This window comes from Ailuropoda melanoleuca, chromosome 8 (genome assembly GCF_002007445.2).
Source record: "Ailuropoda melanoleuca isolate Jingjing chromosome 8, ASM200744v2, whole genome shotgun sequence".
Classification (NCBI taxonomy): Eukaryota; Metazoa; Chordata; class Mammalia; order Carnivora; family Ursidae; genus Ailuropoda; species Ailuropoda melanoleuca.
In genome coordinates, this window is record NC_048225.1 from 44,270,007 (window position 1) to 44,287,439 (window position 17,433).

The following is a 17,433-nucleotide window of genomic DNA, read 5'->3' on the forward strand; positions in this document are numbered from 1 at the left end:
CTCCCCAGAGCCCCCATCCGGCCGCCAGAGCAGCCCCGACAAGCCTCCTCCCCCTGCACCGGTCTGACTCCTCTCCCAGTCTTTAGCCCCCTCATATTCCATCCTTTCACCCCGCTTGGAAAGGGACCAGAGAGAAATTTCCCCCCACTTCCCAAGAAGACCCCCCTTTGCCAGCCGATGTTTCGGGGTGGGGGGCGCTGCGAGCAAGCCTGGCGCCCTTTTGTGCACGTTCAGTGCCCAGCAGTATCTCCCAGACCGGCAACCCCCGACCCTCCAGTCTCCATGTCTTAGAGAAGCCAAATTCGAGAGTTATATAATTTCTAGTGCTGCTGTTTCTCCTGCCTGAGGAAACATTTCATCGCGTGGAGGGTGCAGGACATTTCTGTGCACTTCTATATAAGAACGGGGTGTGGGCAGGGGTGGCCAGCGGTAGCAGAGAGATTTCTTGTCTTTTCTGCTAAAGGAAGGTGGGTAGTTTGGAGAGAGATTGAGAGAAAGGGTGGATGTGGAAGCCAAGCCTCAGAACTCTGATTTAGGAAATCGCGAACCGTTTGCACGGCTTGTGCTCACATGCCTAATACTACTACATCGTCTCAGAAAACACCTTTGGGGGAAGGTTTGACTTCTCTCGAACAGTCTCAGTGTTTTTCCTCGCCGGATAGGGAGCTGCTTGGATGCGAAGAGATGGCATGATGTGAATGACTCCAGTGTGAAGAAATCTGCTTCGCCAACTCATCCTGCATCAAGTGCCCATTGAGTAGCACTGTCACTTTAATGTCTCCATGCCAAGGGATTGCTTTCCTTCTTTTCAATCCTCTCGGTTAATACATGAGAGGATCAGAATCAGAGGGGCATTAAGGATTAAGCCCGAGGGGCTTGGAGAGCACAGAAGAAAAAAATGAAAGTGACAGCAAGCTGGATCCTGTCTTACTGAGGGGGTGAGATCTGGAACTTCTGGTCCAGTAAATAAAAAGGGGCCTTTCAGTCAGTCTGTGTTCTGCCCCAGAAAACTGTTCAAACTCACCCCCCTTTTTAGAGACCAGAGTCAAAAAGGTTTTTAAAAGTATTTTTTTGTTGGGGAGGGGATTAAATTTTTCTCTAAAGAATTGAGGATCTTTATCATCAACCCGTTCATCTTTGAATTTGATCATGTACTGAGTAATGAGACAGCTGTGTAAATTTGGTTTGTGCCTTAATTGAGTTAGTCATTGAATTCCAAAATGTTGATGTCTGAAGAGGAGTTTTAATAACATTTTCTATGCTTACAAAATTTTCTCAGTTTTTTAAAACAGAATAAATATTTTATAAAAATTGAAAAACTCAAGATTATTTTTCTCTGAACTCTGTGGGCAGTATCAAAAGTTTAATTGTGGAAAAAATACATCATTTTTCCTCTATCTGGAGGAGAAGACAGCCTGGATTTCAAAATTGAACAGTGAAGTGGTTTGCAATAGTTACCTGGCTCTTGGCCTCAGTCCAGCTGGATCAAGTTGAGACCTGAAAAGAGATCTTGGATCCTGTGGCAGTGGAAAGACCCAAGAATGCCAGTCAAGAAGAAAGGTGGGCTATGAGGCTTCCTATATATGTTTCTCCCTTTTCTTGGTTCTGGTATTTGCTATTTAGATTGTATTCCATTTGAGAGTAAAATTTTGCTTGGATTTTGGGAAATATTTATTGTAATACTGTTTTTTCTGTGGTACTCATTCAGTAGTATTTTGTTAAACTATAATGAAGTAGGATTACAGTATTTAATTATAGACATTTGTGATTTCATAACTCAGGTTGTCTAAATTACCGTTTATAATCAGCATAGATTTGATACTACAGATTTGAGCTTTTCTTTTGCTTGTTTTCTCAGCTTGTCAAAGGTTACTTTTGAACAATTTTTAAAAATGAAACGTGTAAGGTGGAGCTCTTCCTCATGGGCTTAATATTTATTTATTTATTTATTTAAATGTTTTATTTATTTATTTGAGATAGTGAGAAAAGAGCATGAGCAGGGCGGGGGTGAGGGAAAGGGCGAGGGAGAGGGAGAAGCGGACTCCCTGCTGGGCAAGGAGCCTGACTTGGGGGCTCAATCCCAAGACCCTGGGATCATGACCTGAGCCTAAGGCAGACACCTAACTGACTGAGCTACCCAGGCACCCCAGACTTAATATCTATCAAGTGAATTACATTGTTGTAAAAGATAACAAAGCTGGACAGAACACAATTACAGATTTATTAATCTTTTGATTAAAAAATAAATTACGTATTTGGGTTTACTCTAGGGTAAATACCCACTTTTGTGATAAAGCACAACTTTGGTAACTGCCGTGCTTTTCCAGATGTATGCATTATCTAATAACACCATTGGCAAGTTTCCCAAATGAGGTAAACCTCTGATTCCCTCCTCTCTCCCCAGAATGGATCAGGATCCAGTGGCTTTCTAAAGTATAGTTTATTATAGGTCAAGCCATGGAATTCACTTTAACCTAGATCTGCCTCAGGTTAACTTTGTTCTTAAGGATCCTAATGAAACCAGTTTTTTTTTTGTTTTTTTTTGTTTGTTTGTTTGTTTTTTTTTTGGTCATGGTGTGGAAGATCAGATCAATGATAAAGAATTTTCTCAAGAGTTTGAACCAAAATTTATTCGAACACCCTTGCACTCCATATACCGGACTGGCATAGATCCAAGTGCTTACCAGTTATGTGAGTTGCTACAAACTGAAACTAAAGTTCAGGGTGAAGATTTAAGGGCAACCTGGCTCTGCATGATGTTGAATCCTTCTACCTATGGATTTGGAAGGTGCATTGAGGAAACTTATAATCAGTGAAATGCTTTACCCAACTGGTATCTGTAGAGATGGACAGGACAGATGGATAGAAAACCTCTGAAACACTTAGAAACGTTCCTTTGTGCATTGGATTTGAGACTGGGATTGTTTCCTTCTCCTGCTCTCCCCGATAATATCACCAAGATAGATAAACTCTCTTTGAGATTTTGGAGCCATATCTGTCCAGACCTGACACAATTGGTTTGTCTGGAACAAGAATGGTTATGGTGATATAGCCAATAAATGGCATGGCTCTTTGACTTACTTACCATGTGTTTTTATTCTCTCTACCACTTATTGTTCTCCGGACATTGTCCCTTCTGGACTGCCTTATTTTAGATTAATAATTGAATTACACGTTGTGTATGTGTGTAGGTAGCAGGGAGAGGAGATGAGGAGGAGAGAGAAAGGAGAGAGGTGGGGGAGAGAATTGGATAAAAAGTTATCTGGGAAAGAGGTAGAAGACGAGCAATTGATGTTTTAGGTATAACTTAACTAAGCAGGTGTCTTTTTTTTTTAAATGATGTCTTTAAAAAATACTACTGAAGTATAGTTGATACACAATGTTACACTAGTTTCAGGTGTACAACATAGTGAGTTGACAATTCTATACATTATGCTATGTTCACAAATGTAGCTACCATCAGTCACCATACAAACTTGTTACAATACCATTGACTATATTCCCTGTGCTGTACCTTTTATCCTTGTGACTTATTCATTCTATACCAGGAAGCCTGTACCTCCTACTCCCCTTCACCCATTTGCCCATCGCCCCTTCCCCCCACCTGTCTGGCAACATCAGTTTGTTCTCTGTATTTATGGGTCTGTTTCTGGTTTTTGTTTGTTTATTCTATTGTTTTGTTTTTTAGATTCCACATATGAGTGAAATCATATGGTATTTGTCTTTTCTCTAACTTATTCACTTAGCATAATACTCTCTAAATCCATCCATGTTATCACAGATGGCAAGATTTCATTCTTTTTGTGGCTGCATAGTATTCTAGTGTGTGTGTCTGTGTGTGTCTGTGTATATATCACATCTTCTCTATCCTTTCATGTATTGATGAATACTTGGATTGCTTCCATATCTTGGGTATTGTAAATAATGGAGCAGTAAACATAGGGGTGCATATATCTTTTTGAATTAGTGTTTTTGTTTACTTTGTGTACATACCAAGTAGTGGAATTCCTGGATCATACAATATTTCTATTTTTAATATTTTGAGGAACCTCCATACTGTTTTCCCTAGCGACTGCACCAGTTTGCATTCCCACCAACAGTAAGCAGGTTGATCTTAAGGTTTCTAAACCCAATAGGCTGAGTTTCTTAAAAAGTTCCTACCTTTGAAGGAAGTTATAAAAATTGCAGTGACATGATTGAAAATTATACATTATGAGAAATAATTTAATATTTATTTCCTTCCTTATTTCTTCCTTCTTTCCTCCCTCTTTTCTTCCTCCCTCTTTCTCCCTCTAACTCTTCCTTCCTTCTTTAATAATGATTGATGGTAATGGGTCAACTTTTTAAAGGAATCAACAAGTTCTAATTAGCAAGGCAAGTATATATATTTGGGTTATGCTAAAATCTATGCATTATGTAATTTGTGAACTGATCTACGTAGAAAAACAATTTATGTTGTTTTTAATCTTTTAAAACTACTTAGTGTCTAGATACATGTTTTTGAATCTTATAGTAAACTAACCAAATAAATTATGACATATGCATTATATTTTTAATTGGCTAAGCTTACTACTTGTATTACATCTAAAATATAAGTAAAACAAATATTTTAAAGTATAACCTAGATTTATTCTGCAGAGAATAGTGTCTTTTGTCATCCTGAATAATTTTTCTTTCTTCATTGTTACATGTGGTAGATACGATGAAAAAACTAAATTAAACATAATTTTAACAGTAATTATCCTTTTGAACCAAGTATTTATTCATTGCTGAATATATTCTTATTCAAACAAGAAATTTTCAGAAGATTTTCATTTGGTATTTATTTTGTATGTTATTGTAAAAGTAGAGAGGAGATTGGTCTAGTTAGTAACATACAACTGTGGTGGGAAGTGGGAATGAATGTGGCATCTCACTAAGTCCATTTTTAGGGTCTGTTCTTGGACTAGGTCTTGGATAAGCTGAAACCCTCATAGTCACTGCCTTTTTGCTTTAAGACATTATTTCATCTGGGGCGCCTGGGTGGCACAGCGGTTAAGCGTCTGCCTTCAGCTCAGGGCATGATCCCGGCTTTATGGGATCGAGCCCCACATCGGGCTCCTCCACTGTGAGCCTGCTTCTTCCTCTCCCACTCCCCCTGCTTGTGTTCCCTCTCTCGCTGGCTGTCTCTCTCTCTGTCAAATAAATAAATAAAATCTTTAAAAAAAATATTAAAAAAAAAGACATTATTTCCTATCTCTCCCACCCCTCTCTCCATGTTTTTATAGATTTCAGTTTTTTCAAAAGAGATTCTTCATTAGAGATTTTTTTTCACCCCAACAGTTGTTTTTCATTCAGGATTCTCTTTTCTATTGTAGTAACTTGATTTGCTCCCACCTGAACCTTTAGGACATCTTTGACCTATTTGTGAGAATTCAGGGCCAGTCCAAGATAAATTATTAGCGTTCTCTCATGTGATACAGGATCATGGTGTATTGGATGGGGCTATTTCAACAAGACTTGTTGAATTGCTCTAATCTGATTTCATGTTGGATTAATGTCAGAAATAAAAGTTAATGATAGTTGTGTCCTTCTCTATGTTTTCAATGGGAAGGTGATATTTTAATGGTAATATATACTTCAACAGGATTTTTTAGTATGTTGCATTTTTTTTTCTCTGTAATGTCATTAAATATGTGTACGAAATCATTGCTTTTAATACTTTGAGGTTGATGCTCATTTCATCTCTGGGTTTAAAAACCTGTCTTTTTTTTTTTTAATGTTTTTTTATTATATTATGTTAGTCGCCATAGAGTATATCCCTGGTTTCCGATGTAAAGCTCGATGCATCATTAGTTGCATACAAAACCTAGTGCACCATGCAATACGTGCCCTCCTTACTACCCATCACCAGTCCATCCCATTCCTCCACCCCCCTCCCCTCTGAAGCCCTCAGTTTGTTTCTCAGAGTCCATAGTATCTCATGCTTCATTCCCCCTTCTGATTTGCTTGACTTATTTCACTTAGCATTATCTCCTTCAGTGCCGTCCATGTTGCAGCAAATGTTGAGAACTCGTTCTTTCTGATAGCTGAGTAATATTCCATTGTATATATGGACCACAACTTCTTAATCCATTCATCTAAAAACCAGCAAATGTTGAGAACTCGTTCTTTCTGATAGCTGAGTAATATTCCATTGTATATATGGACCACAACTTCTTAATCCATTCATCTAAAAACCTGTCTTATTAATTATCCTTCTAGCTTCTTTTGAATTCATATAGAAGTCTAGCTGACTTTTTTCATTTACATAACACTTTATTTCCTTTAAATTCTTTTTTACAGCTGTTCTCAGTGATATAATAGTGTGTAAAATTATTTTTACCAAGTACTGGAAGTTAAATACTATCATTTTCATAATTCATATGTTTTGACATTGTTCTTTTTATTTTATTTTATTATTATATTATGTTAATCACCATGCAGTACATCCCCAGATTGCGATGTAAAGTTCGATGCTTCATTAGTTGCGTATAACACCCAGTGCACCATGATACGTGCCCTCCTTACTACCCATCACCAGCCTATCCCATTCCCCCACCCCCCTCCCCTCTGAAGCCCTCAGTTTGTTTCTCAGAGTCCATAGTCTCTCATGCTTCATTCCCCCTTCTGATTACCCCCCTTTCTTTATCCCTTTCTTCCCCTACCGATCTTCCTAGTTCTTATGTTCCATAGATGAGAGAAACCATATGATAATTGTTTTTCTCTGCTTGACTTATTTCACTTAGCATTATCTCCTCCAGTCCCGTCCATCTTGCAGCCAATGTTGAGAATTCGTTCTTTCTGATAGCTGAGTAATATTCCATTGTATATATGGACCACAGCTTCTTAATCCAGTCATCTGTTGAAGGGCATCTCGGCTCCTTCCATGATTTGGCTATTGTGGACAATGCAGCTATGAACATTGGGGTGCATATGGCCCTTCTCTTTACTACGTCTGTATCTTTGGGGTAAACACCCAGTAGTGCAATGGCTGGGTCATAGGGTAGTTCAATTTTTAACTTTTTAAGGGACCTCCACACTGTTTTCCAGAGTGGCTGTACCAACTTGCATTCCCACCAACAATGTAGGAGGGATCCCCTTTCTCCACATCCTCTCCAACAATTGTTGTTTCTTGCCTTGTCTATCTTTGCCATTCTAACTGGCGTAAGGTGGTATCTCAGTGTGGTTTTGATTTGAATTTCCCTGATGGCTAATGATTTTGAACATTTTTTCATGTGTCTGTTAGCCATTTGTATGTCTTCATTGGAAAAGTGTCTGTTCATATCTTCTGCCCATTTTTTGATTTGTTTATTTTAGTTTCTCGCGTATTGAGTTTGAGAAGTTCTTTGTAGATCTTGGATACCAGTCCTTTATCTGTAGTGTCCTTTGCAAATATATTCTCCCATTCCGTGGGCTGTCCCTTAGTTTTTTTGACTGTTTCCTTGGCTGTGCAGAAGCTTTTTATCCTGATAAAGTCCCATAAGTTCATTTTATCTTTTGTTTCTCTTGCCTTTGGAGATTGACATTGTTCTTTTTATTTTTATTTATTTTTATTTATTTTTTTAAATATTTTTTTAAAGATTGTATTTATTTATTCGACAGAGATAGAGACAGCCAGCGAGAGAAGGTACACAAGCAGGGGGAGTGGGAGAGGAAGAAGCAGGCTCATAGCAGAGGAGCCTGATGTGGGGCTCGATCCCATAACGCTGGGATCACGCCCTGAGCCGAAGGTAGATGCTTAACCGCTGTGCCACCCAGGCGCCCCGACATTGTTCTTTTTAAAGGGAGCCAAAGAATGTTGTGTAATTAGAATTCTAAGGCTTGATATTGCCATGTATCTCATGGACACCCTTGAAATTGAGATTGTTGTTTCTTGGGTTCACAGTCTTTCCTTTTGGTTGACCATACTTTTTAAAAATGACACTTTTGTTTTTCATTTTTTCTTCCTTTCTTTGGGGAAGGGACCCCTTAAAATTCTTTCGTTCATTCCTTCCTCATTTGAAGTTTTCTTCTTTCATTATCTGTTTCCTGTACTTTGTGGATTAATTTTTTTTATAGTATCATAGTAATTTATATTTGCCTTTCATTATCTGGATATATTATCTTTACATCTCTAGCTTTTTTTTTTTAAATTCCTAGAATAATTTTTTTTTCAGATTCTTTGAAGGTGAAATTGTATACCTGTGTTGATTATACCTGAGTGGCTATTTTATCCTTTTGCATACATTTTACTAAATTTGTTTGAACTTTCATATTTGCCATACCAGTATTATATCCAGAGACTTTTTCCATTTCACAAAACTTTGTGTTTTTTTCTTTTTCCCAGCCAATAAAACTCAAAAGTGTTAAGAACTGAATCTTTCTGGAGAGGGATAGGAAAAAGAGTTTTCAAACTTTCCCAATTTCTGTAAGTTAAATTAAAATAGATAATTTACTAAAGATTTTGTTAGATTGAAAAATCCCTCAAAAGAGTCATATTGACCTTGGTTGTGAGTCTTATTGGAAACCATGATGCCACAGACTCTCGATGTTGGAAAATACTCATCAATCTAGGAGGCGTAAAGAGAGAGCAATCCGGAGAGAGAAACAGAAGAATACTTTTTGTATTCAACTACTGCTTAAGAGTATGTAATGAAGCAAACAATAGACGTAGTGTTAAAATTATCTGTTAATTGAATTGGTTTTACAATTCTTATGTATTGGGAAAGTGTGAAAATGATATGCTAATGACTTGATACCATGAAATATTTGAACCATTAGGTTGTTGGAAACTGCCCAAGTGTTCCGTATATGGTAGAATATTTTCTCTCTCCTTTAGGCCTATCATTGGTTACTTTTTTGAGTAGAAGAGTCTAGTTAGTGGGAAGATGTACACAAAATAGTGGATTTTTAAAGCATGGAATTAAGGCATTCAATTCACTCATGCCTTTGCTAATCAACCAATCGATTGCTCACTCTTTTATAACAATATATTCACTAAACTACAAGAATGCCCTATTTCTTAATTGTATACTCTCATTATATGCTCTCATTAATATTTACTATGTAATCATTTTAGTGATTATAACATTTTTTACTATGGGGCTAAGATGTATCAAATCTTTTTTTTTTTTTTTAAATTAATTGCAGGAGGAGGACCTGGTCTTTAGCTAGAATTCCTGCTCAGGAATTTGTATCAGTCAAGGCACGAGGGCTCTGTATCCTCAATATAGGTTGCTTTGTCAGCAAAGGATCATGAGTTTTACCCGGTCTCTTCTGTCCAGTCAGTCATTCTGAATTCCAAGTAGTAAGCTTTCTGCATAGGTTTAGTTTTTAGTAAGTTTCTCAAAGCTATTTCAAGAATTATGGCCAAATCACCTACATTATGAAACAATTCTCCTGACCTGATTTGTTTTAGAATTTAAGACCAAGAGGAATGATGTATTATAAATTAGAAAGTCATATGAAAATGAATTAAGTTAAAACTTTCAAAGACTATGGGTAAGTATGGCAAGATTATGTATCCTATTTCTTCTCATGACACCATCTTGCTAGGCACTGAGACCGTAACTCTGTTAGACAAAATTTTGAAGTTTCTGTAGGAGACTTTCATTTTGGAGAGCTGTGACATCTTTTATCAGTGACAGTGTGGTAAGACTTGGAATAAATCATTATGTTCTGTTCCATTTAAAATCCCTTATAAGTAATAAACTATAAATTCTTTTAAAAGCTAAATATGTATGTATTTAAGGGAATAGCTTTACCTCCATTTATTTATTCTATCATTTATCCACTCACCAAAGATTTGAGTGCCTGCTATGTACCAGGCACTCAATAAATCAAAAGACCAGTAGAGATTTACCAATGTGGGAGATGGTAAGATGCTGTTTCAGATCATTATTTATTTTCTTTGCCTTCAACTTACCATCATGACCTCTATCACCACCACCACCACCACCACCATCATCATCACCATCAACAGCAGTGATATTGTGGGGATAAAACCTAGACTAGTTGTTAGAAGACCTGGCTTCTAGAAGGGACAAGATTAGATAACCATTGAGATGGATTCTCAGTCTATAAATTCAGGCTTTTAAGAAATATCCATTCATTTTCTATAGGTCAACTTTATTTTTGACTCTTAGTCACTGAGTGGTGGACAAAATCACTCCAATCACTTTTGACGTTTTCTTTACTTTTCTGGGATCATGGTAGAGTTCCACCTGGAATGGTGGTATAGTCTGGTCATCGATCATCCCATATATAATAGGCTACCTCTAAGACATGATTTGTGTCTAGATAGTTCTTTCTGGTCTGACAGTGATTTGATGCTTCCCAAACATGGATTTTTCCCCCCAGAATTTCTGTATTTCTCCTTACCTAGATGCAATTATGATGCCATTCCTTACTGGGTTCTTTCTGTCTTCCAGGCAATGCTGTAAAGAAGCAGAGCCTAGATCCCTGTGGACTTGGAATCCAAAGACCTCTCTTCTTCAGCTGAGAAAATCTTTTTCTAGACTGGGGAGGTGCTAGGAGATCTCTCTCTCTCTCTTTCTGTACATACATGGGAATCTTTCATCTCCATGGCAAACTCTTTTATTCTGAGAGTTTAGGCTTTAGGAAAGCAAAACTGGAAAAACTTAAAAATTGCTGTTTTTGTCCTGGCACATTCCTCCCTTGGGTAATAAAATACAAAACCAGTTACGTGCTTAGATGAGAAGAAGGAAAATGGGCAAATTTAGGGAAAGAAAAAAATTAATATCTCAAAGTGCCAATCTCCCACACGTACAAAAGAGTTTACGTGCCTCCTTATGATGATGCCACCAGGTGACCTTGTAAAAATCAATTCTTCTGAACTTCAGTTTCCTTTTCTAAAAGGGATTTAATATGTTCCCTTCCTCTTAAAATTTGTTATTTCTTTTCTATATCAAATAAGATAATGTATATGAACTTCACTTTTATAAAGTCAGTTGGTGACAGAATTAGGACCAGAAGCTCATCCAATGTTCTTTTCATTGTGTGAGCATGGTGTTCTTAGAACAAATGAATGGCATCATAGCACAGTGGAGAAGAGCCCAGGGATGGAATCCTGTCTTTACTATTGCCTGGCTAAGTTATCTAAAGAAAACTGACAGATTGAACTTCAAATTCCTTATCTTAAAACATGACTATATGAATAATATTCACCTCTTAGGATTATTGTGATGGCCAAATAAAAATATCTAGCCCATGTAAAAGTTTTAAGTAGGAAAGTGCTACACAAATGCTTATCATCAGAATACTTTTTTTCCTTTGGTCCAAAGAAGAGGAAAGTTGTGTTCAGAGACAGTCCCCTTCTCTCAGTGGTCTAGGTCCAGCTTCCTGGTCAGCTTTTGGAGCAAGCCTGCTCAGATATGGCAAGGACGCATCCGCTTACAGACAGGAAATGCCATACTGTGCGTTTTTAAAATAGATTATAGTGACATTTTTTTATGAGTATTATCTCTCTCACTGATGCTAAAGTTATTTGTAAACCTTCCAGTATTTACAGAATGGTTATAATCTTTAGATCTGCTCTAAGTCTGGTCAGACATTTTTTCCACAATTCGAATTCCAAGTTTTATCTTTTTCATTTTCTTTTTCTAGTTTGCTACACCTGGAACGATGAATATTTCAATGTTCAGCTGAAGGTGAAATTTGCTGTCATCTTCCTTTCTATTTATTACTATTTAACCTTGCAATTTTCCCATTGTTCTCTTTAACAATTCTATAGAAAATCTGAAAACATAGCTTATCTGAAAGGTAGTAATAAAAATTCACATCTCTGTATAGTATCTTTTTGTTTCAGCAGGGGAAATATATCAACAAGTGCTTGTTGAAGTATATTAAAACAATTTTTTGGGCGGGGAGGGAGTAAAGTATAATTACTACAAACAATTACAGAAACAAGAAATAATATGATCCTTTCCCTAAGTTAGGTTTCAGTATGGCATAATATTTAAAAGTAGGCTTTGGTGCCAGATAGACCAGGATTTGAGTCCTGGTTTCAGCACTTACTGGTAGCATAACCTTGGGCAAGTTACTTCATTTCTCTCTTGTTTTCTCATTTGCAAAATGTGTATAATAGTATTTCTTAGGTGGCACTTGGGTAGCTCAGTTGGTTAAGTGTCTGACTTTTGGTTTCAGCTCAGGTCATGACCTCAGGGTTGTAAGATCCAGCCACTAGTCTCTGAGCTCAGCAGGGAGTCTGCTTGAGGATTCTCCCTGGCTCTCCCCTGCTTACACATATGCCGTCTCTCAATATATAAATAAAATCTTGAAAAAAAAATCTTCCAGGGCTTATTATTCTTCCTTGGGTATAAGGCCAAATTTAACATGGTCTCTATTGACATCAGCTTCTCTCCTCTCATGGTACCTGGTACCTCATCATAGCATTATTGCACTCTATTTTAATATTTTACTTTGTTTAAATTTCCTGTTTAATTACCTTTACTTTCATTCAGAAATCTCTGAGAGTGTAGAATATTGCCTATATAGAGTTTCCAATATCAGAATGTAGTTAGGTACTCAAATAGCTGATTAATGAAAGAAAGAACTTATTATTTTTATATACCAGACTTCTAAAGGTAGGGCATTTTTATGTTATTTATTTTTATGTTATAAATACAATTTTTATATCAATTAAACTTGTGAAAATTAGTAATTCAACATTTAACACTTAGATTCTAAAGTTCACTGATACGTTTTATGTCTGATTCCAAGTTCCTTTTTTTTTTTTTTATAGCAATTTCCTCAACTCTATTTCTGGAGGATTAAGAGTGGTAGTTTGGAGAGAGGGCTATACTTGAAATCAAAAGCTTTAGCATTAAGCTCCAAATCTGTTATTTAGTAGTTCTGTACTCTTGGACAAGCTACTATGGATTGCAGTTTCATGTATAATAGATATGATATGGGTTCTTACTGGTGAAAATCAGAGAAGATAATGCATGTAGAGTTTCTTAAAAAGTTTAACTGTAAGACATGTTGCATAAATTTATGTAAAAGAATTTCATTATTCTAACATCTTTGCTCTCCAAGATTTGTGTATTAAGTCCACCTTTTCTTCTACTATACTTTCATCTTAGTTTTCTTAACACCATATATTCTGTAATTGTTCCATTTTTAAGTTGTGACAAATAATTTTATGTGTCATCTTTTCCTTCTTTTTAAAAATTCATTTGTTAGCACTATTGCCATTCACTGTTTCATATTTTAATTATGTGTCCCAAATTATTTATAACTTATTGCAGTGCTATTCTTAAACCAAAGAGTTGAACTTTAATTAAGAGACACATGACTACCCAAAATTCCAATTATGTAACAGTCACCATATCCTTTGCATTGCATATTTCCTGCAAAACATTTATTTTAAAAAATTATTCTCAGGGTGCCTGGGTGGCACAGCGGTTAAGTGTCTGCCTCCGCTCAAGGTGTGATCCCGGCGTTATGGGATCGAGCCCCACATCAGGCTCCTCCGCTATGAGCCTGCTTCTTCCTCTCTCACTCCCCCTGCTTGTGTTCCCTCTCTCGCTGGCTGTCTCTATCTCTGTCGAATAAATAAATAAAAAATAAAATCTTTAAAAAAAGTTATTCTCCTCCTCCCCATTTCTTCCTGTGCCTGTGTTCAGGTAATCCAAATTTAGTTTCATTTTTTCAGTAGATTAAGGAGTCATATGAAGATAGATTTCTTTTAAGAATAAAGAAAGTAGGAGATGGGGCACCTGGGTGCCTGAGTCAGTTAAGCATCTGCCTTCAGCTCAGGTCATGATCCCAGGGTCCTAGGATCGGACCCCACATTGGGCTCCCTGCTCAGCGGGGAGTCTGCTTCTCCCTCTCCCGCCTTCTGCTCATGCTCTCTCTCAGTCACTTTCTCTCTCAAATAAATAAATAAATAAATAAATAAAATCCTTAAAAAAAAGAAAATAGTACTGAGGTCATTATAGTTGCAATTTAGGTGAAAAATTCTCCACTTATAACTGGTTATTTGAATATCGATTAAAATATCAGTGCTGACTTAGGTAATTATCTCAACTTTCTACCTTATTCAACTTGTCATCATTTGTCTAGGGATTTTTGTCCTGTACAACAGGATCCTTGTCATCTTGTCTTTTTTATTTTTTATTTTTTTGCTTATTTTTTCATCGTTGCAAAGATATCTAGTTTTAGATTAGCCTCAAGCTCAAGCTTTCATTAATCAGAAATAAGAATTTAAGTAGAGATAAAGGGCATAATGGACTTGACACAAGAATGTGATCATTACTGATAATCAAAAGAAGCAAGAAGGGCAGCCATAATTCCAGCACTAGAAGCTGGCATGCAAAAGCGTAAATGGTCTAAGAGAGACTTGACCGTATTGACCATTTGTTTTTTCTTATGTTCTAGCGTCTTATTCTATGTGTCAGATTTTTCTTATACAGAGATGAGAAGCATAATAAGCTCTGTTGGTTTGGAGAACATCTAGCTGCTTTGAATTGATTCGGTGTCTTCCCTGGGTAGTTAGTAAGTAAATATGTGTTGAATGAATTAGTGAAAGTCTTCTTATCTAGAAAATTACATTTATAGATGTGATTATGGAAATGCTGTTGATACATTTCTAAGAATTGCCACTCACAAGAATAAAAGATCAGAGTAAGTGAATACCTACAAAAGTGACACAGAAGTAAAAAAGAGCTTAAAAATTACAATTGTAAAAAAAAAAGAGAGAATAAAAGAAAAAGAGGCCTTGTACTTAGATTTTAAAAGACTACCTAACAAATGAAGGGATGAGAAATACTAAACCTTGAGGCACTAGGGGTATCAGAAATTCAGAGCCCAAAGATACATATAAGTACTGAGGAAGGCATACTATAATTATGGTATTGTTGATTGCTTACATTAGTGATTAGGAACGGGTTCAAAAGTGAGGCCAGTAGCCATTATCATTTCAGGGAAACTGCTGATTTTTTAACTATTGTCAAAATGTGGATTCAAATATTCTTGATTCAAAGAGTTTAAATATTATATTTAAATAAAGTATTTTATCATGCAAAGTATGACAGCATTTGCGCAAATGTATTAGCCTATGTTTATGTCTTGTTCTAAAATTGGAGAGGGCTCCCTGTGCATCCATATTCATTTATGTTTATAACCTTTTGAGGTAAAAAATTGATTACATGACATCCTTCTCCATTTGTTATTGCCTATTGATATTCCCCTTTCTTTCAATGGAGTAAGCTTGAGGTTTGCTATGTTATATAGAAAAATTGGAGACAGCTTCATTGATACGCTAGTATAGGAGCAGAAAGGCTATCTGAAGGAAGAATATTTAGGTAGAAGAGTGGGAATAGAGGTCCTGGTGTAAGAGAGTTCTTGTTATATGTGAGAAAGAGCAGAGACCACTGTGGTTGGAGTAGACTGGGCAAGAAGAGAGGACTAATAGCTGAAATTAGACAGGTAGTCTTCTGCTGAGTGAGTTGGGAAATCACTGGAGGGTTTGTGTTAGGGATGACATTATCTGGCTTATGATCTGTCTGACTGCTGTGTTTAGAAAAGTCTGCAGGATGGCAAAGGTGGTAGCTTGTAGACTAGTACGGGGTTATTGCAATAATGCAGGTGGTAGATGCTGGTGGAGTGGACCAGGGTAGTAGCACTAGCAAATGATAGTGGTGGTAGTTAGTGTTAGAGTCAACAGAATTTACTGATGGGTTAGATGTAGAAAATTAGAAAGGGAGAACAACAAGCGATAACTCCAAGGATTCTGGCCTGAAAAATTGGAAGAGAGAGAGAGAGAGAACGCTGTAGGAGAAACAGTAAAGGTAGATAAAATCTGTAGTTCAGTTTTGACAAGTTAAGTTTCAGATGCTTCTTAAACATCCAAATGGAAAAATTTTTTGGAAGATTTTATTTATGTATTTGAGAGAGAGGGGGAAAGAGGAATATTGAGAGAACGAGTGGGAGGAGGGGCCGAAGGAGAAGCAGACTCTGTGGATCAGGGAGCCCGATGCAGGACTCGATCCCAGGACCCTGGGATCATGACCTGAGCCAAAGGCAGACACTTTACCACCTGAGCCACCCAGGTGCCCCCAAATGGAAATGTTGAGTGTACGGTTGAATATGAGTTTGGAATACAGGGGAAAGATCTGAGCTATACATATAAACTTGGGAATCCTAAAGATTCTGATAATATTTAAAGCCAGGAGACTAGCTAAAGTTACCTAGATAGTAAGTATAGAGAGGAGTCTGTAGATGTTTAGGAGCTTGAGGAATGAGAAGGAACCAGGGAAAGTGATTAAGAAGTATCAGTATAGGAAGAGAAGCTAGAAGAGAGTGCTGCCTTGGAAACAGTGGCATGCTGGAATGGGCTCACACCAGCTTGCAAGAGCCTATTGTTACATTTTCAACAAATTTGTAAGCTGGTTTAAACACAGCCATTTAAAAATTAAATTATGTAAACTTACATTAAATTATATTAAAAATAAAAGTAACAAATACTGGAAACTTACCACTTCCTAATATTTTTCTACATTTTGATACCACATATGCTCTTGAGGTTATTTGCATCTATTTTATCTATGGTGTTAAAGCTAAATAATGGTGCACTGCTGTGCTTCTTCCCATTCCTGTGTTCAATGACGTCATGTTGGCGTCTTGAAACTGGCCATGATGGGAATATTTACACCTTGGAAACTGCACATGTTACAAATCAGGGCTTGTTTTATTGTTTTGCTAAAAATGTGATAAAGGAAATGTTAGTAATGTAAGTGCAAGTTAAAGGTATATTATTTTAGGCCACCTGGATGGTTTAGTCAGTTAAGCATCCAACTCTTGGTTTGGGATCAGGTCATGATCTCAGGGTCACGGGATCGAACGCCACCTCCTGTCAGCGCTAAGGCATGGAGCCTGCTTAAGATTCTCCCTCTCCCTGGGGCACCTGGGTGGCTCAGCTGGTTAAGCAGCTGTCTTTGGCTCAGGTCATGATCCCAAGGTGTTGGGATTGAGCCCTGTGTCCAGCTCCCTGCTCAGCGGGGAGTCTGCTTCTCCCTCTCCCTGCCTATGTGTGCTCTCTCTCTCTCTCTAATAAAGAAAGAAAATCTTTAAAAAAAAAAGATTCTCTCTCTCCCTCTTCCTCTGCTCCCCCCCACTTTTGTGTTCATGCACTCTCTTTCTCAAAAAAACTGTTACATCTCTAGCTGTTATACTGTGATTTGCATAAAAATTGAAGAAGTATTTGTCCGTTATTCAAAAATTATTTGATTCAGCAAAGAAATCACAAAATTGATGAAGGAATGAGTGAAGGTTTGTCACATAAGCCATCTTGTTTCATTTTCATCTTGTTAATGTAACAAAAAAATCAACCAATATTTATGTCGGAACTACTCATTCATCAGTTACAACCATAAGTTGGCCATTATTATAAGATCTGGGCAAAAATCAACA

At 37.1% G+C, this 17,433-nt stretch overlaps 1 protein-coding gene across 4 annotated transcripts in view; it reads left to right on the plus strand.

Moving 5' to 3' along the window:
• The first annotated feature begins 1,339 nt into the window (after positions 1-1,339).
• The window catches only part of DLG2 (discs large MAGUK scaffold protein 2), a 1,964,683-nt gene continuing 1,948,589 nt past the window's right edge, over positions 1,340-17,433 (plus strand). For 2 of the 4 annotated variants that reach the window (XM_034666215.1, XM_034666218.1), the window contains exon 1: positions 1,341-1,560. In XM_034666215.1, coding sequence (XP_034522106.1) covers positions 1,542-1,560 — 19 coding nt within the window. In that variant the 5' untranslated portion in view covers positions 1,341-1,541. Of the gene's footprint in view, positions 1,561-17,433 lie in introns of all 4 variants that reach the window. The other 2 variants (XM_034666214.1, XM_034666217.1) reach the window with 2 other exon arrangements.